The sequence below is a fragment of the Ovis aries genome, chromosome 21 (assembly GCF_016772045.2).
Source record: "Ovis aries strain OAR_USU_Benz2616 breed Rambouillet chromosome 21, ARS-UI_Ramb_v3.0, whole genome shotgun sequence".
NCBI lineage: Eukaryota > Metazoa > Chordata > Mammalia > Artiodactyla > Bovidae > Ovis > Ovis aries.
The window spans coordinates 40,635,105-40,657,456 of NC_056074.1; the positions used below are offsets into that span (position 1 = coordinate 40,635,105).

General features: G+C 45.7%; 1 protein-coding gene across 6 annotated transcripts in view; it reads left to right on the plus strand.

Annotated features, from left to right (window-relative positions):
• PACS1 (phosphofurin acidic cluster sorting protein 1) overlaps positions 1-22,352 on the plus strand; it is a 144,385-nt gene that overhangs the window by 46,641 nt on the left and 75,392 nt on the right. Inside the window, exon 1 of one of the 6 annotated variants that reach the window (XM_060404094.1) lies at positions 3,617-3,731. The exons of 4 other annotated variants lie outside the window; for them this stretch is intronic. Coding sequence is in view for 1 of the 2 variants with exons in the window: in XM_042237650.2 (XP_042093584.1) it covers positions 4,997-5,097 (101 nt within the window). In the remaining variant the exon portion in view is untranslated. Of the gene's footprint in view, positions 1-3,616; positions 5,098-22,352 lie in introns of those variants that run through there. One more of the 6 variants, XM_042237650.2, reaches the window with a different exon arrangement.

The following is a 22,352-nucleotide window of genomic DNA, read 5'->3' on the forward strand; positions in this document are numbered from 1 at the left end:
GCCCTGCATTGTGAGCATGGAGTCCCAACCGCTCGACCACCAGGGAAGTCCCCAGGAAGGTTAGTTTTGATGAGGAGACTTAGACTGAGACAGTCTTGTGTTTTCTTTGCATAATTTTTGATGATTTTAGAGGTAACATAATTTTTGAGACAGAGTTGGATTGTCAGTTGTCAGGATACTGCATTTTCTGTCTTTGAATAATTCTCATTTGATCGTTATCTTAAAAAGTCTAGTGAATATTAGTTATTTAGTACTTAATACTTTATTAGTATTTCGGATCTTTTAAGCAATCTCAATGTATGAGATATTTGTGTTTATGATTTGCTTAATGACAAAGATACGGGATTTCTTAAATAGCCAGCTTTCCTAGTTGGATCATGATAATTATTTAAATTACCTGCAACTATGTAAGATCATATCAATGAATGGTAAGCTAGGCAAGGATTAGATTGTGGCTAAGAGCACGGGCTTTGGGGTCCTGTAACACAACTGCAAGTCAGAGCCTGGCTTTGCCATTTGCTAGCATGTGTGGTCTTCCCTCCTGGTGGGAGTAATGATCCTAAGGGCAGTTGGAAGATGAAATGACTATAAATCTGAGGTGCTTGGCGTGGTGAGTGTGTCCTTATATCCATTGTTACTGGATTATTTTAGGGGCCTACACAACGGACTGCTGTCTCTGAATGTAAAACTGAATCTTCCTGTCTTTCAGGCTTCGTTTAATCACTGATCTCAGACTCCAGCCATAGTGAGCTTGTGGGGCAGTTCCCCTAAAATTCCATGGCCTCGTTCTTCTCTAAATGTGTACTTTATGCTCGAGCTGCCTAGAACACCCTTCTCCTGTATTCCTTTTCTCCTAATTTTCCTTATCTTTCAGGGCTCGGTTTCTGGGATTCTCTTCCATGAACCCTGCCCCCGCCCCAACTCTCGGGCTTCTGCCGGGCCCTGTGCACACATCTCTCTGCCTGTCACATTGAGTTGTAAAGAACTGCTCATCTGCAGTCTCTCTCTCAGACTGTGAGCCTCTTAAGGGCAAGGCATTCTGCTCAGCTTTTAAAAAAAGATTTATTTATTTGGCTGAGCTGGGCCTTAGCTGCGGCATGCTGGATCTTCACTGTGCCATGCGGGGTCTAGTTCCCTGACTCAGGGATCGAGCCCAGGCCCCCAGCATTGGGAGCGCAGAGTCTTAACTACTGGATCACCAGGAAAGTCCCTCTGCTCAGCTTTGGCAATGCTGTGTGGCAGGGCACAGGACCGACCTGTCCTCAGGGCATGTACATCCTGTACATTTGGGGAAGACAAATATTTAAATAATCATGAGGGTACACAGGGCTTCAGTAGAGCATTGCATGCAGTGGAGTGTAACGGGAGCTTTGAACCTTGTCCGGACACATCAAAGACGCCTTTTTGTAAGGAAGTGATGTTGCTTCAAGTTGGAACCTGAAAGATATTTAGGAGTTAGGGAGGGGAAAATGGGGGAGTTCCAGGTGGAGGAAACTGCATGTGCGGGGTCACTTTGGGCCAGTTACTTAGCTTCTCTGCGCTTTCGTTTTCTTATTTGTAAAATGGAAATAGTGTGACTACCTCAGAGGATTGTCATCCACATAAATACTGTGTTTAAAGTCATCTTCTAATCAGTATTTCTGAAATGAAGCACAATCAGTTCCTACAGGGCAGTTTCCTGGTCCAAGCTTGTTTATTGAATTGCTAAACATGTGGATTCACTTACTGTGTTTTTCCTGGTAACCTTGCTCTTGACCTGTCCCAAAGCCTGTCTCTTGTTTTAATGACAAGGACAGGGGTTATTTTGTTTTGCTTTCTTGTGTGTTTGTGTTAATTATAGAGATCCAGTTCTGCCTTTCATTGCCGCACACAGCTCATGCTGTGGCAAACCTTTTAGGTCAATAAGTGTTATCGGGTGGAATGCTTTCACCTTCAAGGAAAACAAAAGCCAACTCAGTGACTTAAACACCCAGGCACTATTTCAGATAACAAAGAGTCTAGAGGTAGGGTAATGCCAAAGCGAGTTAATTCAGCAGCTGAGGACCCATGTGCGTTTTTCTTCCTGCCCTGCCATCCCCAAACACTGGCTTGTCCTGGCTGCTTCCCCTGGTCTCAGGAGGAATGTCGCCACTCCAGGTGTCACAGATGTGTTATTGACCAAGGTTCCTGGCCTTCCTCAGTCAATAGAAATTGATCAGAGGCTAGACAAGAACTTCAGGCAAGGTTTTGCTTTGTTGGGCCCCTGCTGCAGCTCAAGGGCGTGAGAACAAGTGACAGGTTCCAGTGCTGGTTACTCCCCGAGGGGGACGAGTTTGTTCCTTTTTGGGGGTGAGGATAGGAGTGTGTCCAGGGGTCTGGCCAGAGGGGCGGCTTAAGTGTTTGTCCCGCCCCTTAGGTGGTGGTCTGTGCAGAGGGCATGCGCAGTACGCTGCTTTTGCTCCTGGCCCTTTAGAAACGACTGATGCTGAAGCTGAAGCTCCAATACTTCGGCCACCTGGTGCAAAGAGCCAACCCATTGGAAAAGACCCTGATGGTAGGAAAGATTGAAGGCAAAGAAGAAGGGGGCAGAAGAGGATGAGATGGTTAGATAGCATCACTAACTCAGTGGACATGAGTTTGAGCAAACTCTGGGAGATAGTGAAGGACAGGGGAGCCTGGTGTGCTGCAGTCCATGGGGTCGCAGAGTCAGACACGACTGAGCAACTGATCAACAAATTCAGAAGTGGCAGTTGAGTTCTTTGGTCTCTGTGTCTTGTCCAGAATTTGCCCCAGCTGGGCATGCACGTGGTGATTTTTAGTCCCATACAGTTTCTTTATATTCCGTTGCTGGCAGAGAGGTGTGTGCTGGTGATGGCGCTGCAGCGAAGGGGTCCCAGGTCCCACCCTGTCTCAGGTAGACCCCAGAAGGTCCAGCTGAGGAAGAGGCACTGTGTTTTTCCTGGTGTCCCTCTGTCTCTATCATTGGACTTTCGGGTTATTTCCACCTTTTGGCTGTGGGGAGTGAAGCTGCTGAAAGGAAATCAAAACCTAGGCAGGTTGATTTGCCAGCTTCACCCAGCCAGCCCGCTCAAGGCAAGTGGCCGTGGCCTGCCTGGGGAAGCACCAGACCAGGAGGGAGAGTTCCTTGTTTGGGCTTGGCTTTGCCCTTGACTGCTAGTAATCAGGGTGTTTCCTTCTCCTGAAACACATCAGTTAGTCACTGACAAGGTTCCCAGCAGTACACTTTAGCTGGAAACACACTCGCAACCGACCGACAGGTAATCCCTGTGAAGTAAACCCCAGTGGAACCAGAAAACTGGGTCTCGCTTTCCTTAATTGGAGCCTGACTTCGAATCAGATATTGAACTGAAAAGAAAAGCATTCGCCATTAGAAAAAGAAATTTAAATTACTGGTCTGTCCATATTTAGAATTTCTTGCAATCGTTTCCACTGTATGTAACACTGAAATCCTTTGTGGTTGTCTGCCGCCAGAATGAATCTTTGACCCGGCAACTTTAAATGTGTGTGACACCGTTGGGAATTTTGAGAATTCTTAATTTAATCTGCTCTGGTCCAGAGGTGGGGGCCAGGATGAGGGAGCGCGTGATCCTTTTGTGTTGAAGGTTACGCTGTTTGTCAGCAGTGGCCTGTGCTTCTGCAGCTTGGGTTAGGAGACAATAGGTACTGGCACAAGAAGTATCATACTCGAACCTTTATTTCTGGAGGCAGTAAAGAGCCAGCCAAGCCCGGAGGTGAGTAGGAGGTGACGGGCAGCACAAGGCCCTGGAGCTACTGGTGTCGCGTCGTGCTGCTGGTGGCTGAGGGCTTTCTCAGAGTGGGGAGAGAGAGATCCTGGTCCTCCTGCCAGGGACCCCGACTTCCTCTGCAGGGCTCCCTAAAGGCAGGCCTCGCCACTGGACTGTGGGGAGGCTGGAGTATATAACTGCTTGCCTCTCCCCCAGCCCAGATTTCGCAGGTTCTTTATTATCTTTTAAATTAATTAGCTAATGAATTAGTTTTACTTATTTTTGGTTGCACCTAGTCTTCGTTGCTGCGAGGGCTTTCTCTCGCTGTGGCGGACAGGCTTCTCACGCGGTGGCTTGTCTTGTTGCAGAGCGCAGGCTCTAGGCACACGCGCTTCAGTAGTTGGGGCTCCTGGGCTCTAGAGATTGGGCTCAGCAGTCGTGGCTCAGGGGCTTGGTTGCTCTGTGGCACGTGGGATCTTCCTGGACCAGGGATGGAACCCATGTCCCCTGCGTTGGCAGGCGGATCCTTATCCACTGGACCACCAGGGGAGTCTTCATGGGTAATGTTAATTGCCTAATTAATGAACTGATTCGTATTCTCTTTTGTGATAACTTCGTTCATGTCAGGTGGTGCTAGTGGTAAAGAATCTGCCTGCCAGTGCAGGAGATGCAAGAGATGTGGGTTCGATCCCTGGGTCAGGAGGATCTTCTGGAGAAGGAAATGGCAATCCACTTCATTATTCTCGCCTATAAAATCCCACGGACAGAGGAGCCTGACAGGCTACTGTCTATGGGGTCACAGAGAGTCGGACACAACACACACACACACACACAGTTCTTGTCAAGCAGGGACTTGTCCTGACGAAGAGAGCAGGAAGGTCACTGTACCGGGCCCTCTGGTTCCTTGTCTAGACAGCGTCCACGGCTGTCCTTCCCTCACAGACTCAGATTGTTCAGAGTCACGCATCTCCCTGAAGGGAAGGAGGAGGCATTAAAGCAGAAACACACACAGCTCAGCAGGTTTCCCTGAACGACCGCTGATCACTGAGTTCTTGCTGGACCCTCCCACTGATTCACGCTTTACATTTCTTCTCTGTGCCTCTGTTTTCGGTTGGTAAAATGTGGATGTTGCTGACTCTGGAGGAAAGTTGTGAAGAGCTAATGAAAGAGGCTGGACCTCACCAGGGGTAGAGAAGGGCCTTTGCTTGGAGAAGTGCACGGCAGTCACCCTCGCCTGGGGGCTGCCTGTGTGCAGAGCTGTCTGTGTTGGGATGGAGGAGAGGCCAGGGCTGCCCCCCAACCCCCCGCCTTGGGGAGCTGAGACATGCGCAGAAGGTGGACACGGCAGTGTGCGCCCGGTGTATGGCTTCAAGTAAGTGATTCATGGATACGCTGGGTGGGACCGTCTTCAGTGTTTGAGACGGTGACTCAAAGCCTACTTTTCCTTCCTTAGGGACACCACAGCCCAGAATCAGTCTGTTAAATGGGGGTTGATGTCCTATACTTTGTTACACTTTTCTAGATGAAATGAGTCTTATAAACAATCATAAATGCTTTTTTTTTTTTTCAGTTGGTGGAGGTAAAGATTATGTTTTTCAAAAAGTGAGACAAAGAGCACCTGGAACATGATATGTCTCCTTACAGAGGTCTGTGATACCACCTGTAACGTTGCCTCCCGACTCTTAACCAGAACTCGTTTAAACCTCGATCTAACTGCAGTTTTATAGAGACGACACGGGACAGAAACATGGGAAATTGTTTTTAGGGCTATAGTCAGCAAATTCCAAACTGCAGATGTTTTATAGGACAGACCCGTTTCTTCAACAAATAAACGGTAATGAGGGGAAGAAAGGATGGAGGGGACACCTGTAGATAAACAGAGACTTGAGAAGTGATTGAACCAGTGATGATTATGGTGCTGACTCTGCCAAGCGTAATGAAGGAAAACATGTGAGGCAATCTGGAAAATGCGGGTACAGGTTAGTTTATGGTGTTAAGAAGTTATTGTTAATTGTTTTCAGTGTGGAAGTGGTATTATGGATACATTTTAAATGAATATCCTTTAGAGATATGTACTGAAGGCAAAAGGAAAAGGGCTCAGCAGAGGACAGGATGGTTTGACAACCTCACCGAGTCAATGGACGTGAATTTGAGCAAACTCAGGGAGACAGTAGAGGGCAGAGGAGCTTGGCGTGTTGCAGTCCAGGGGGTCACAAAAATTCGGACATGACTTAGTGACTGAACAATCACAATTGAAGTATTTACATATGCAGAGAAATAAAGTCTGGGCTTTGCTTCAAAATAATCCACTAAGGGCTGTGGGCAGGAGTAGAGATGAGACAGGACTGGTCGTGCATTAAAAACTGTTGAAGCTGAGTATTGGGTAAATCACGTTCATGAGACTGTTCTACTCTGTGTGTGTTTAAAATTTTCTAGTAAGTAAACCTTTTTAATATTACCCCTCAAAGTGTTCATTTTAAATGGAAGCATTTTGGGAATTCTTTGCCATCCAGTGGTTAGTGCTCAGAGCTTTCACTGCCTTCGCCTGGGGACGATCCGTGGTTGGGGAACTAAGATTCCCCCAAGCCACGTGGTGTAGCCAAAAAAAAAGAAATAAAATGGATTTATTTTATTGTATGTAAATATAAGAAGATATATGTATGTAAATTATACCATAATCAAGTTTATTTAAAAATTAATTTAAAATGAGTAAGAAGAGTGTTCACATTTTGTTCACAAAGTGTCAAACGGTCATTTCAGAGGTTGATACTACCTGACCCCCCGGGAGTGGGAATGACCTGACTTCTGCTGCCTCTCCCAACCCCCCACTTAAAATGAACTTTTATCATTTGCATTTCTGGTGTTGCTCTAGCTTCTCTTTGACTTGAATTCTGTGATAGGTTTGTTGATGTGTCTGCCGTCCAAATGGACGTTCCTTTTGACGCTAGAATAAGTGATGCCGCGAAGGACGTGTAGCCATCGCCAGCGATAATCCCTGAACATTCATTTAGCTACATTATCACAGTCAGGAAAGTTCAACTGAGTTCTAATTATTTTTCATACAGTCTACCAAGCAGCAAACTGGTCAGCTAGTCCGCGTTGAGTGTATTCTTCGCTCCAGGCACTGTGCTGAGTTCTGGGTTTACAAGGATGAATGTGATCTGACTCTCGGGGTGGGGAGATGGTCGTGGATGCGTGTGATTTCAGCAGTGTGCCGAGCGCCATGGTGATAAAGGGGGGTGCGGGACACTGCGGGGGCTCCATTTACATCGTGCCCTGGTGCCCTGCCCGCCTCTCTCCCTCTCAGCTCCCTTCCTCGCCTGTTAAGTCCGATGAGTCAGCCAGCAAAATGTCAGGCAGATTGGGAAAGGCAGCTGGAACAGAAGGAACATTCCTTTTGCCCTGTGAAACGTGTTACTTTTTTCTTTTAGATCGCTAATGCAGAGCTGAGTTTATCATACTACACTGTGCTGACATTGTAGGATCTCTCTGGGGTTATTACTGTCGTGGTTGTCATTTACCATCATCTCTTATCCTAGCCCGGTCCCCTACTCCTGTTCATTTCTTCTCTGATGCCTTTAATATTTGCCCTTGAATATGTTTGTATCCTTGTATGATGTTTTCTGTAAGTTTATCTTAAATAATACTATGTCACATTTCTCATTTCGACCCTCTTCTCACTTAAAACCATGTTTTTGAGTTTTCTCCATGTTGTTGCGTTTGTATTGCGTTCGGCTCCTTTACTGTACTTTATGACTAGCAGCTACCTTGTGTTGTTTCTCTGTTTCCCCCTAGAGATGGATGCTTAGCTTGTTCTCCAGCTTTCTACACTGTAAACAGTGCTCTGATGAAAGACTTCATGTGTATCTTCTTAGGAGCTTGAACAAGAGTTTTTCCAGCTAAATACCAACAAGCCTGTTAGTTCTCTGAGTTCACTCACACTTCACGAAGCATGAAGTTAAACTGCTAAGCATGACTGCTCCCTTTCTATTCCCGCCACAAAATGCAGCACTCAAGATCTGATTGTCAGACTTTTGTCAGTTGATGGATGTAGCATGTTATTTTGTTGTTTGGTTTGGTTTTTTTAAGTTATTTGTTTATTTGGCTGCACGGGGGTCTTGGTTGCAGTACGTAGGATCTAGTTCCCCGAACAGGTATTGAACCCAGGCCCTCTGCACTGGGAGCGCTAGTCTTAGCCATCAGACCACCAGGGGTGTCCGCTATTATTTTAATTCCTGTTCCTCTGATTGCTAAGTGAGGACGAGGATCTCTGTGTATACTACAGGGATGTATAAAGGGATTTCCCTTTTATGAATGACCTGGTCATATCCTTTTCCCATGTTTCCAGTGAAGTTCCTCATAGGTTCCAGGTTTTAATCCTGTAAGTGAAAGTGTTAGTTGCTCAGTCGTGTCTGACTCTCTGTGACCCCAGGGACTGTAGCCTGCCGGCTCCTCTGTCCATGGAATTCTCCATGCAAGAATACTGGAGTGGGTTGCCATTCCCTCCTCCAGGAGATCTTCCCAACCCAGGGATCGAACCCAGGTCTCCCACATTGCAGGCAGATTCTTTACTGTCTGAGCCACGAGGGAAGCCCAAGAATACTCAAGTGGGTAGCCTATCCCTTCTCCAGGGGATCTTCCCGACCCAGGAATTGAACCAGGGTCTCCTGTGTTGCAGCGGACTTTTTACGATCAGAGCTACCAGGGAAGCCCCTCTGAATGACCTGATCATATCCTTTTCCCATTTTTCCAGTCAAGTTCCTCATAGGTTCTAGGTTTTAATCCTGAAAGTGCTTGGTCCTGTCTGACTCTTTGCGACCCCAGGGACTGTAACCTGCCAGGCTCCTCTGTCCATGGAATTCTCCATGCAAGAATACTGGAGTGGGTAGCTATTCCCTTCTCCAGGGAATCTTCTCGACCCAGGGATCGAATGGGTCTCCCACATTGCAGGCAAATTCTTTACTGTCTGAGCCATCCTTGAGTTAGTTATTGACGACGCAGCTGTCATCTCCTGGCCTGACCCATCTGTAAACTTTGTTCAAAGTGCCCTTTATTCAGCAGAAATCCTATATTTCTGATACCGTAAGAAACCCTTTACTATCCTCAGGTCACTAAGAAACTATCCTATATTTTCTTCTAATTAGAAGAAACACATTAGGTTTATCTGTGTCTCTTAAATTTGCGTCTTTGGTTGTTTCATCTCTGACTTGTGTACCCCCTGCCTCCCTCGTAGCTCCATCTGAATATCTTGCAGATATCTCAAGCTTTTTGCTCTTTCATACTGTTCATGGGGTTCTCAAGGCAAAAATACTGAAGTGATTTGCCGTTCCCTTCTCTAGTGAGAGTTGGACCATAAAGAAGGCTGAGCACCAAAGAATTGATGCTTTCAAACTGTGGTGCTGGAGGAGACTCTTGAGAGTCCCTTGGACAGTAAGGAGTTCAAACCAGTCAATCCTAAAGGAAATCAACCCTGAATATTCATTGGAAGGAACGATGATGAAGTTCCTATACTTTGGCCACCTGATGCGAAGAGTGGACTCATTGGAAAAGACGCTGCTTCTGGGAAGGATTGAGGGCTGGAGAAGGGGGCAACAGAGAATGAGATAATTGGATGGCATCACCGACTCAATGGACATTAGTTTGAACAAACTCAGGAAGATGGGGAAGGACAGGGAAGCCTGGCATGCTGCATGCAGTCCATGGGGCCGCAAAGAGTCGGGCACGACTGAGCAACTGAACAACAACATCTCAAAGTTAAAGTTGCTAAAACAGATCTCTTTATTTTATCCCTTTCCCATTAAAAAAAAAAAAAAAAAACAACTCTTGCAGTCTTTACTCATCTAAGGAAAATGAATGGATGGTACCACCATCCACCCTGCTTCTTGAGCTGACAACCTCGGAGGCCTCTCTGCTGCTCTCCTTTCTCAGTTCCACCCTCCAATCCATCAGCAAGTCCTGTTCCATACAGTTCCAGAAGAGATCAGAAATCTGTCGCTGTCTCTTCAGCTCCACCCGCCCCTGCCCTAGACCGTGTCTGGACCATCATCTGTCTTCTGGGTGCCGGTCGTGGCCTCCCTGCTTTCAGGGTAGCCTCCCTCCAGTTCTTGAGCAGCCAGAGGAGCCTCTTCCAAACACTGGGCAGAGCTCGACACTTCCCTGTTTAAAAACCCTCTGATCCTTTCCAATCAGAATACAACCCAGACTCTGTTTACCTAGCCTCGGGACCAACACAACCCCTCTGTGTATCCATCTAATCTCATCCCTGGTTCTGCTCCAGCCAGACAGGTCTGGCCTTTATTGCACTCTGAGCCTGATTCTTCCTGGGGGCATTTGCATGTGATTCTCTTCTGGAATGTTCTGCCACTCGCTATTTGCATGGCTGGTTCTTGTCTGAGTTCTCAGCCTTTCCTAACCGCTCAGTCTGAATTAGGACCCTTGCCCCACTCTCCTGTCTCCGTCTTGTTTTGGGTTGTCATTGTTGCTCTCTGACGGCGTGTTATCTCTCGGGCATATTCATTACCCCACTCCCTTACACTGCTTTACAGCCAGCTTTCCGAGACTAGGGTGCCGGAGCCTGTGTCCTTCATGGTACTGGTGTTTGTAGCTGTCCTCTAGATTTGTGGCAGGAGATCTATTTCGAATGAATGAATGGGCTTTTGAGGCGCTGTCTCTTGCAGTCAAGAGTCCCACACGGTCGGTGTGCTGCTGGCTGGAGGAGCTGCTCTCGGCTTCTCAAGGAGAGGCAGGCAGCTATCATTTCAGAGCGCCTGCGATTAGGTTCTGGCTCTGCTGCTTACTGGTTTTGAGGCCTTGGGCAAGTCACTTATCTTCGCTAGATGTGTTCTGTCATTTATGGAGCAGAGATAACAATGCATATCTTGTTGATGTTCATGATCAGTCGCTTCAGTCATGTCGAACTCTGCGACCCTATGGGTCATAGCCCACCAGGCTCCTCTGTCTATGGAATTCTCTAGGCAGAAATACTGGAGTGGGTTGCCATGCCCTCCGTCAGGGAATCATCCCAACGCAGGGATCGAACCTACGTCTCTTAGGTCTGTCTCCTGCGTTGGCAGGCAGGTTCTTTCCCACTAGCGCCACCTGGGAGTTCGGTGAGGAGTAAATGAAATAACGTGAAAACACCTACCAGGCACCCGGCAGTTTGTGCCCCCCACCCTCTGTCTCAAAGCAAAGCTGCTGTCCTGAATTCTGAAAGCCCATAACCTGCTCTGGGCCAGCTCCTAAACACTGGTGTCTGATGTGAAAACAGTATTCCTAGGGGATTTTTTGGCGGTCCAGTGGTCAGGACTCTGCGCTTTCACTGCCAAGGGCTCCAGTTTGATCCCTGGTGGGGGAACTAAGATCCCACAAGCCACACAGCACGGCCAGAAGACAAACAAAACTGTATCTCTTCTATGTAGTCATGTTGTATACATGTTAAGCCAAAATTGTTAAAATTGCATAGATGAATTATTATCCCTGTTTCACTGTAGGAAGAGGGGAGAGGAGTCAGTCCCCAGGACATCACGGGATGACATTGGGGACACCCTGTATAGTCTCAGCTACGAAACCAGCTTTTGCCCTTTCTGTCTATTTTGTGTGTTCATTTTTCTACTCCCTTTCTTCTCTCTTCTCTGCACAAACCCTCAGCCTTCTTTTCTCTTGCTTTCCTCTTTGCCTTCTCCTGTGGCTGCCGGAGGCATCGCTGCTGACTGACACTTGGGATTGAGGATGCTGCCTACCCTCGTCCAGGTCTTCGGAACAGCCAGTGAGACTCCGTGAGGCTCCTGGTTTGTAATGTAATATCATACAGGTCAAGGGTCTTGGAAAGATTCTGCCTGCACGCAGGTTTGGGGGAGGAGGGCCACACAAAGTTGCTTCTGAAGGAACAGATTGGCTTGCGTGTGTTGTCCAGGCTCCGATATTTGGCAGATCTTTTTGTGAAATGTACCTTAAAGCAATACTTTCTGCCTGTTTTTGTTTTTTTTTTTAATTGTGAATCTGTAGAGTCTAATGGGAAAAAAAAACCAAAAACAAAAACAAAAAAACAGACCAGTAAAATAGTTACACCAGTAATATTTGTCTGGGTTAAGTGTGATACTAGGTGAGACCTTTAGCTTCCTACTTTTTCAGCCGCCTGTGAAATACACCCTGTGTTTATTCTCATTTCTCAGAGATATGAAGAGTTAGCTTCAGCACATCTGTGAAACATACTTATCGTTGAGGTCACTGCTCCAGGCCTCTCAGCCCTGCCCTCACCCCAGATCCCTTTCCACTTCAAGCTCCTGCCCTGCAGCCTGGCTGCGAGGGGCCTCAGTGGGCTGGGTGCTGCTAGAGGATGGGCCGGGGGTCAGAGCAGCAGGGGCTCCTGGAAGACATTCCTCCTGCTTTCCCTCCTGGCGTTTCTTCCTTTTGGGCCTGAAGTGACGCTTTATCCCTGCCCTTTCTGATCTGGACAAGCAAATACAGAAGCAGATGGCAGATAACTGGTCTTGTTTGTTTTTGTTATTTTTCTCTTAGTCGCCTGGCTCTGAAAGCAGTTCCAGTGGTTTATAGCTTAGTGTAGTTTTCCCAGGTTGGGAGCATCCTCTAAGACAGTCCCACCTGGAGCAGCCAGGTTGTCCTGGCTGATGGCGCCCCCTGATGGCCCGTGGAGAACACGACCACGGTACCACCTTCCTCTGCTCCCACCCTCGCGGGGTGGGGGGGAGGGTTTCTCTCCCTACCTCCCTTTGATGCGCTTTTATTCCATCTTGCATTTTAGATAATTATGCTTCAGCTAACCCTTCTTACCTCCTCTTCGGGCTTCTTATTGATTTATCTGTTACCCCAAAAGCATCTTGGTTTTTGTCCCCACTCTTTTCATTGTATGTATTTGTTTTTTTGGTTTACTTTTAATTTCTGAACAAAATAAACAAAAAGCCATGATACACAACGTTCAAGCTCTGTGTCGCAGGTGGAAAGAAGCAGGGCTTGAGGCTGTTGTATCCTGCCTTAGACAGAAGGACAGAAATAAAACCACGAGACACCGGCAGAGGAAACCAGGTGGGCCAGGGCCACTGAGGCTGCTGCTGGGGGAGCCATGGGGATCTTTGCTTTATGCTTTTGAATTAAAAGCTTTCCCCCATCATGGCTAAAAAGCATTTAGTGACATGTCCTTATTAAGGCAAAAGGAAGCACCAGATTTTGAAGTGAAATTAGATGCCACAATAAAGGCTCACTGTGGCCAACTTCTAGAGCTCTTGGGGTCCGTCAAGAGCTGCTTTCAGAGTCTTTCTTCTTTTTTTTAATATTTATTTATTTGTTTGGCGGCACCGGTCTTTGCTGTGGCACACAGGATCTTTCTGGTTGTGGCATGTGAACTCTTAGTTGGGGCTTGTGGGATCTAGTTCCCTGACCAGGGATGGAACCGCGGGCCCCCTGCTTTGGGAGCACGGAGTCTTAGCCACTGGACCACCAGGGAAGTCCCTCCCTTCAGAATCTTAATAGATTTTTGTTCCTGCTCTCAACCTCCTTCAACTAAATTTGCTTTGTCCACGGTATTAGAATTCAAAATAAATAAAACGCTTCTTCAATTTCACTTTACCTTATCAAGTACAAGTATTCCTGTGGGATTTCCTGCTACCCGGAAGAGGTGTTGATGCTCAATATCTCAGACACTTGGTGGATTCACCATGTCCAGCCTGAGAGGCTGGCTGAGGAGCCTGCTTCCTCCTGGCCTTCCCTCTCCAGCTCCCCACATTTTTAGTGCTGTTTCAAATTCTACCCAGCTGACTTGCAAAACTCACTTCTGGAATATAGCCCATTTGCAAGCTGAATTTTTGTTTGTGTTTTTCAGCTCATAATCAGACTGTAGAGAAAGCAACGTTGGCATCTACAGATCTCTCATGGGTTATGCATCAGGAGTTTTATGCAACAAAGAACGACACTGCTGAGACCTCATACTTACCTCTCCAGCCCTAATTCACTCTCTTTCAAAACCCTTCTTTTGCTTTTAGTAATGAAGGGGAAGGAGTAATGAATGAAACAGAATTGGCCAACACCTCACCACAAAAAAAAACCCCTCAAAGTACTGCTGAGGACAGCAGTCATGAGTCCATAAATCATTTATCCTGTCCCCCTATTTCCCCTCCCCGAGAGAGCACTGTACTTAGAGTGGAAAGTGAGGAGCACCATGGTTCCCAGTCTTTCTGGCGTTGTGAGTGCCTCACGTTGTTTGATTTTGTGCGGTTAACTTTTCCAGAGGTGATGTCATCTTTGGGACAGGATTGTATAATTTCGGAGTTTGATGGAACCTCAAAGATCATGTTGCTTCGTTTCCCACCTTATGGGGTCCTCCCTTCCAAAAATTTCCTAAAAGTTGGCCAGTTAGCCTTGGCCTAATTCTTAGAAAGTTCTTCTGTATGTTCAGCTGACATTTAAACCCATGGGAATTTCCACCATCAATCCCGAGTCAGCCATTTATAGCAACCTATGACTCAGTTTTTTTCACTCTTCCCTAAGAACGCCTTTCAGCTACTGGAGGCCGGCCCTCAGCCTCCTGAGTCTTTCTTGGCTGAGCTGTCTCTTGGGCATGTTGGGCTTTTTTCTTGATGATTTGGGAAGTTTTTAGCCCTACATCTTTGAGTTATCAAATTTCCCCTCATGTTGTCATTTTTCTTCAGGCTTTGTTTATAGTGGTGTTTACCATGCAGATTTTTTGGGGGTTTGCTTTGGTGTTTTGTTTGTTTGGTTGGTTTTTTCTTTTCTGGCCATGCCACACAGCATGTAGGATCTTAGTAACTCCACCAGGGATCAAACCTGTACCCCCTGCACTGGAAGTGCTAAGTCTTAACCACTGGCCTGCCAGGGAAGTCCTGATCTTTTTTTTCTTACAGTAATAAAATGTATCAACATTTTAAAAACAGCCTCTGGATTTTATATCCTTTGGATTTTGTTCCCGCTTAGAAAGACCTCACTCACTTTGAGGTTATCTTAAAAGTATTTTCTGCATACTTTCTTCTTGTACTTTAATGGATTTGTTTTTAATGTTTAAATCTTTGATTCCTTCTGGAGTTTATTTTGATATAAAATGTGAGGTGGAGTTTCAAATTTATTTGTTTTTCAGTGAGGTACCCAGTTACTCTAACACCGTTTATTAAATGATTCATTTTCTCCCACTGATTTGAAATGCCTTGTGTTAAATTTGTGATATACCCTTGGACTTATTCCCAGGATTTTTCATATGTTTTGCTGCCAAGCAAGCCATCACCCTTCTTATACCCTTGTTATTAAAATTTTTAGCTGAAATGTAAAACTTTTAATATACTTATTATAGTTCATTGTTCAGCCTGTCATCTGGCCCATCAGGATGGCCTGGTTCTTGCTTCTTGCACCAGCAGCTTCTTGCTTTGTGCCATCTGCAGGTTAATAAGCACCTCTTTTCTGTCGTTATCCAGGTCATCGATTAAAAGAGTGACAGAAATAAAGACCAGTGTAGGGCTGTCCTTTGAACATCGGTGGAAGGCCACTGTTAATTCTTTCCTGTAGCAGAGATGCAACATGATATGTTAGAAAGACCGTGGAATTTTAGTATTTTTGCAAGACTTTATTTGGACATCCCTTATTTTCATTGTTTCTCAAACTTTAATGTGCATAGGAATGACCTGAGAATCTGGTTGATGTACAGATTCTGACTCACTAGCTCTGGAGTTGGACCAAGATTCTGTACTTCTAGTAAGGCTCCAGTCCATGCTGGTGCTGCTGGTCCATAGACTCACTCTGTACAGGATGGAGACCAGGGTAAGTCCAGCGAGAAGCTCTGGCTGCAATATTTAAGGAGGCATTTGCTCTCAGGTTTGCTCAGGTGCCAGTCTTGCTCTTTACCCCATGGACCATAGCCCCCTGGGCTCAGCCCCCTTGTTGTTCAGTCTCACTACTGTTGAACTAGTCTCTTCCTTTTCAAGCAAGTTCCCCCGGTGATTCTCAGGCACACCAAAGTTTGAGAAGCGTGATTCTCAGGCACACCATGAAAAGAGATTAGAAGTTCTGACTTTTGGTATTAATTTCTTAAATAAATCCTATTGTGAGCTAGTGCTTACAACCTGAGAACATCATGGAACCAATTGGCTTTAGCTTGTCTGATGTGCTGAGTCCCAAATACTGACAGTGGTTGCTCAGATAGTGCCAGACCACAGGTAAAAGAAGCCTCCTTGAATTTGACAAAACCAATCTTCACCCCTGTATTGATGACTCTCATAACGTGGACTCAAAATCAAGCTCTTACATGTCATTGAAAGCTTCATTGAAAATGTGCTGCAGGCCATTGCTTCTCAAATGTTACTATGTGTACGGATCTCCTGGGCATCAGGTTAAGATACAGCTTCTGATTTGGTGGGTCTGGAGTTCTGCATCTTTCACGGGCTCTGAAGTGATGCTGAAGCTTCTGAGCTACAGCTGCAGAACTCAGAAACAGGGAGAGTTCTGACTGACTTCTAGCTAAGAAATCTTCCTGAAGTATAAGAGGGTATTGGTTAGGAATGTTCAGGGAAGTTCCTCATGGATTTTATTTCAGAAAGCGAGGAAAGAAGCTTATATTGTTTCCCCTTTCTTGCTATGACAAACAGTGCTGCAGAGAATATGTTCATCACATCCATTGTTTTATGTGCATTCTGTATTTTGTTGTCTGTGGTGCAGCAGTGTTATTCCACTTTATAAAGTCTTGAAAGGTATTTATCTTGAACTTTTTATATACTTAATGCGATATTATTTTTATATCTTTAAGTTACATCTTGGTGGATATGGAAAGTATTTTCTCATCACTAATGTTATTAACACCGAATAGATTTAAAGTACATTGTTGTTTTTGTTCAGTTGCTAAGTCGTGTCTTGACTCTTTGCATCCCCATGGACTGCAGCATGCCAGGCTTCCCTGTCATTCACTGTCACCTGGAGTTTGCTCAGATTCATGTCCCATCTCATCCTCTGTCACCCCCTTCTCCTGCCCTCGCTCTTTCCCATCCTCAGGGTCTTTTCCAATGAGTTGGCTGTTAGCATTAGGTGGCTAAAGTATTGGAGCTTCAGCATCAGTCCTTCCAATGAATATTCAGGACTGATTTCCTTTAGGATTGACTGGTTTGATCTCCTTGCTGTCCAAGGAACTCTCAAGAGTCTTCTCCAACATCATAATTCAAAGGCATCAATTCTTTGGCTCAGCCTTTAAAATACATATATGTGCATAAGATACATATATGAATGTGTGTGTGTGTGTGTGTGTGTGTGTGTGTGTGTGTAATGTTGCTTAGTTGCTAAGTTGTGTCCAACTCTTTTGTGACCCCCCCATAGGCTGTAGCATGCCAGGCTCCTCTGTGCATGAGGATTTGCAGGCAAGAATACTGGAGTGGGTTGCCATATCCTTCGCCAGGGCATCTGCCTGATCCAGGGATCAAACCCATGTCTTCTGCATTGGGAGGCGGATTCTCTACCACTGAGCCATCAGGGAACCACCCCCCGCCCCCCACCACACACACACACACACACACACACACACACACAGAGTTTTTCTAGAACCTAGGTAGAATGTGCTCTTCTCTTATGAATCAGCATCTTATGAAAAAAGAGGACGTAAACTGTTTATGTCATATGTTAAGCCTGGTGCTTTCTATAATTAAGAGCTATTAGTTTAAACCAAACAGGACTGGAACTCCTGAAGGGGAAGAGCAGGGAAAGTTCCAGTCAGCTGCCATCTAACACTGCTTGCTGTATGATTGCGCTCATTTCACATGCTAGTAGGGTTATGCTTCAAGCTAGGCTTTAGTAGTACATGAACCAAGAGCTTCCAGAAATCAAATTGCCAACATTCATTGGATCACAGAGAAAGCAAGGAAATTCCAGAAAAACATCTACTTCTGCTTCATTGACTTTGCTAAAGCCTTTGACTGTGTGGATCACAACAAACTGGAAAATGCTTGAAGAGATGGGAATACCAGACCACCTTACCTATCTCCTGAGAAACCTGTATGCAGGTCAAGAAGCAATAGTAAGAACCTTACATGGAACACGGACTGGTTCAAAATTGGGAAAAGATTATGTCAAGGCTGTGTATTGTCACCCTGCTTATTTAATTTATATGCAGAGTACATCATGCCAAATGCCGGGCTGGATGAATCACAAGCTGGAATCAAGATTGCCAGGAGAAATATCAACAGCCTCAGATAGGCAGATGATGCCACTCTAATGGCAGAAAGTGACGAGAAACTAAAGAGCCTCATGCTGAGGCTGAAAGGAGAGTGAAAAAGCTGGCTTTAAACTCAGCATTCAAAAAACTAAGATCATGGCATCTGGTCCCATCACTTCATGGAAGTTAGAAGGGGAAAAAGTGGAAGCAGTGACAGATTTTATTTTCCTGGGCTCCAAAATCACTGCAGATGGTGACTGCAACCATGAAATTAAAAGACACTTGCTCCCTGGAAGGAAAGCTTTGACAAACCTAGACAGCATATTAGAAAGAAACAACATCACTTTGCCAACAAAGGTCTGTCTAGTCAAAGCTATGGTTTTTCCAGTAGTCATGTATGGATGTGAGAGTTGGCCCATAAGGAAGGCTAAGTGTCAAATAATTAATGCTTTTGAATTATGGTGCTGGAGAAGACTCTAAGAGAGTCCCTTGGACTGCAAGGAGATCAAGCCAGTCAATCCTAAAGGAAATCGACCCTGAATATTCACTGGACGGACTGATCCTGAAGCTGAAGCTCCAGTCCTTTGGCCACCTGATGCAAAGAGCTGACTCCTTGAAAAGACCCTGATGCTGGGAAAGATTGAAGGCAAAAGGAGAAGGGGGCAACAGAAGATGAGATGGCTGGATGGCATCACCGACTCAGTGGACATGAGTTTAAACAAACTCTGGGAGATGGTGAGAGACAGGGAGGCTGGGCGTGCTGCAGTGCACGGGGTTACAAAGAGTCAGACACGACTCAGTGACTGAACAACAGCAGCGTTCTGCGGGAACAGCCCTGAGACGCTGCATTGACCTGAATGGTGTCCAGTGTTTTTACCTTCTCTCCCTTTACACGCTAGCCACCTTCACTTGAAAAACCCCAAATTCCCCTAAATGGTGTTTATATCTGGAATTCCATCACGGAGAAAACAGAGTGACTCACAATCCAAAGTTTAGTCTACACTGATTCGGCTGTTTGACTAGACTAGAAATGCTGTGATTTATAGGTGAGTCAGGTCATTCCATCCAGTAAAGGCCGTTCGAGAGGCTGTTCCTCCTGATGCAGCGTTTTCGACTGCAGTCAGGTGGTTCTGTTAATGAAAGAGCCAAACAAGAGGAGTGATTTCCCTCCCGAGCAGTATTAGATTATGGCGTTGTCAAGAGTCTTGCAATTGAATTACCTCTGTGTAATCCACCCCCCCTTATCAGTTAAACTCCACTTGTAATGGACTGCTGGCTTCCGGGGACGCTGTGTGGATTACTTAAAACCTTTTGCTGTCTGGAAGTGACATGATCTGCGGCGTTTCCACCTTCGTCGGGTGGCGTATTCCTTCCTCCCACGCTGCCTGGGCCAGGCTTGTGCTGGGCAAACATCCTGGAGCAGCCGCCGAGCTGAGCAGCGGATCGTGTGTGGTCATTTCATCACGCTGCCGTCACTGTGTCCTCAGCTGGACCGGATCTGGTCAGGCCAGCGACCACTCTGCTCCCTTGCGTCAACAGGTCACATGGTACTACCCACCCAAGGGAAGCAATAAATGAGAAATTCCCTTTGCCATGATGTTTGCCCAAATCAATGTGTAATACTCAGTCTGGGAAGTCTTTGGGCTGCTGAAGACTTTTGGGAAGAAATGCCTGTTAAGAAATTTCAAAAGTGATTTGCAGTTCATTGAGGATGGGGTGCGGGGAATAAATGCTTTTTCAGGAACTCAGTGTCAACACAATAACAATGTTGAAGAATGCTTTTAGGAGGCAGAACTAAGAATCAGAAACCCTTGAGCTTTAACTCCCATTTGCCTCTGACTGATAACTGACTGTATTTAGCCTTTTCTCGAGTCGGACTCTAAGAAAATGAACAGAGATGAACAGATAGCAGCGATAATACCTGTTTGCTGGATTACCAAAGCAAGCCGTGAGGGTTGCAAAGTGTGAGGATTTGCAATATTAGCAGGGTAAGTTCCAGCAGTAGACTGCAGTTTCTATTCCACAAAGATACTGTATCACACTGAGAGAGGAAACAAGGTTTATGAGAGTGATGGAAAATAAATCCCAGGCTTGTTATTGGTACAGATCAATATAGAAGCTCTCAGGGCTGTCTGCCTTCACTGGGGATTGGTTAACCAGCTCTCAGGAGCCCGGTGACTTGAGACGCCGGCCAACTAGAGCATGTGTGTCTTAAGGGAAGGAGACCAGGAAGTGGCTGAGCACCTTCTTCCATAGAAGAATGAAGGTGAAACTTGCTTCTGGTACCCAGATAAGACCTGAAGGAAACTCAGGCTTTTGGTTCACCTTCAGCCCTGGTAGACTTTTGTTGTGTTAGTCACTCAGTCATGTCCAACTCTGTGACCCCGTGGACTGTAGCCTGCCAGGGTCCTCTGTCTGTGGAATTCCCCAGGCAAGAATACTGGAGGAGGTAGCCATTCCCTTCTCCAGGGGATCTCCCTGACCCTGGGGTTGAACCTGGGTCCCCTGCATCGGCAGGCAGGTTCTTTACTGTCTGAGCCACCAGGGAAGAATTGTAGAGCCATTTTTTAAAAAGTTTTATTTTGGGTCTTGGTAGTCCAGTGGTTAAGACACCAGACTTCCACTGCAGGGGGCGCAGGTTTGATCCACGGTCAGGGAACTAAGATCCTGCATGTCGCATGGTGTAGCCAAAAAAAAAAAAAAGGAAAAATAAAAAGTTATATATTGCTCTCTCAGGACCTAGAAGTACATGGTGTAATAGTGTAGGAAGACAGCTAGGCATGAGAAATGTTCACTTGCCTTTATGACCCCGGATTTGACTTATAAAGTGGTGTCATGTCATGTGGCCATGTCATACATTGGAGATCAAAGAAGATTCAAAAAATAGCTAAGGACAGAGACAGGACTCTGGTAAGGGGAGTGAGGAAGTGAACAAATCTCTCCTCGATAAACAATGATAAACTGGACCAAGTTGGCAAAAACAGCCAATTCAGGCCTGCAGAAGTAGAACTCATGCCAGCAGCAAATCGAGAAGCATTTATCCATAAGAAGCTGCTGAACTTTAGATAAGGACAGTGGGAGTTTCTGATATTCTTGGTCTGGGACTACTCCCTGCCACCCCCATGCCGTTAATGTACCGGTTCCGGCTGCCGGAGGAAACCCGTTTCATTTGGAGCAGAAGAGGTTCTGTTTCTCTGACAAAAACAAAACAAAACAAAACAGTCCGCTCCCCTCATCAGTGAAAGTTATGGTCTCAGTGGCAAGTGGACAGGCAGCTCTGGTTGCCTAAATAGCTGTCCCACTCAGGTCAGACAACAAACCACGGTCGACTCAGAGCCTTAGCCGAGATCCTGGAAACGACACAGCCACAGAAAGGCTTGAAAAGCTCTCCACGCATCCCTGACCAACTGGAAGCCGAGTACTGCCCATAGGTAAGACTTGAGGGGCCCCAAGCTCTCTGCACAGCTCCAGTCAGCTGAGCAGCTGAATGTACAGAAGAGATGCAGGAGGGTCCAGCAGAAAGTCACAGTGGGGGTAGACCCAAGCTGTGTGTTCTTAACCCTACACAGATCGACGTGCAGAGCTTAGGAGCCTGGCTGGCCCCAGATGTGTGAGCACGACCTTTAACCAATCGTTTGCTGGTCACTAAACCCTGCAGGCTCAGGGGCACCCCCTAGGAATTCAGGTCTAAAAACAGAAATGAGAATTAAAAGAAAAACATGCCCTGAGTAGAAATACCATGGCCGCACACCATGAAGAAGACAGTCTGCTGATTTCCTCCGGAAAAATTACTCACAGGGAAGGGTGTCCATTTAATCAACATAAGCTATAAAATATGAACAGTAAGATCCATTTGGTTAAAAAAGGAAAGCGAGAGAAGCACAGAAGTATCTGCTCAAAGGGTGGGGTACACAGAAACACGCATATTCACACACACGTACACATTTTTCCTTGGATTTTTAACAGTGAGCTTCCTTAGAGGTTTATAGGGATGTTTCTTTCACTTTGCTATTTATTTTGAAAATAAGTATTTTTTCTACAGTGTATCAGTAATACTTTGCACACACACACACAAAAGTAACCTACAGCATGACACTAACTGATTTAGAATTGTGGGATTTACTAAATCAAGTGCTTTGTTTATAAGCAGCAGTTTGCCTTCTACCTCCCACCTCCTATGTTTCTCCTCTCCTTTTTTTTTTTTTTTTTTTACATGTCTATTTAGTACATGAGAAAAATATTGGGAACAAAACTGATGAATTTATTCACATTTCTTCCATCCCATTCCTATGTTCTATTTTATGTTTCCTCTTTATTAAAAATAGGAAGAACAGTCCCAAGACTTTTCTACCTTTGACTTTATTGCTTGAAACACGTGAACTGCTTGACTTAAATTTCTAGAAACAATCAGATCTTTCCCATTGAGATTGTTGTTCATTATTTTTAAACTTGTATTACTTATAAATGTTTTGTGT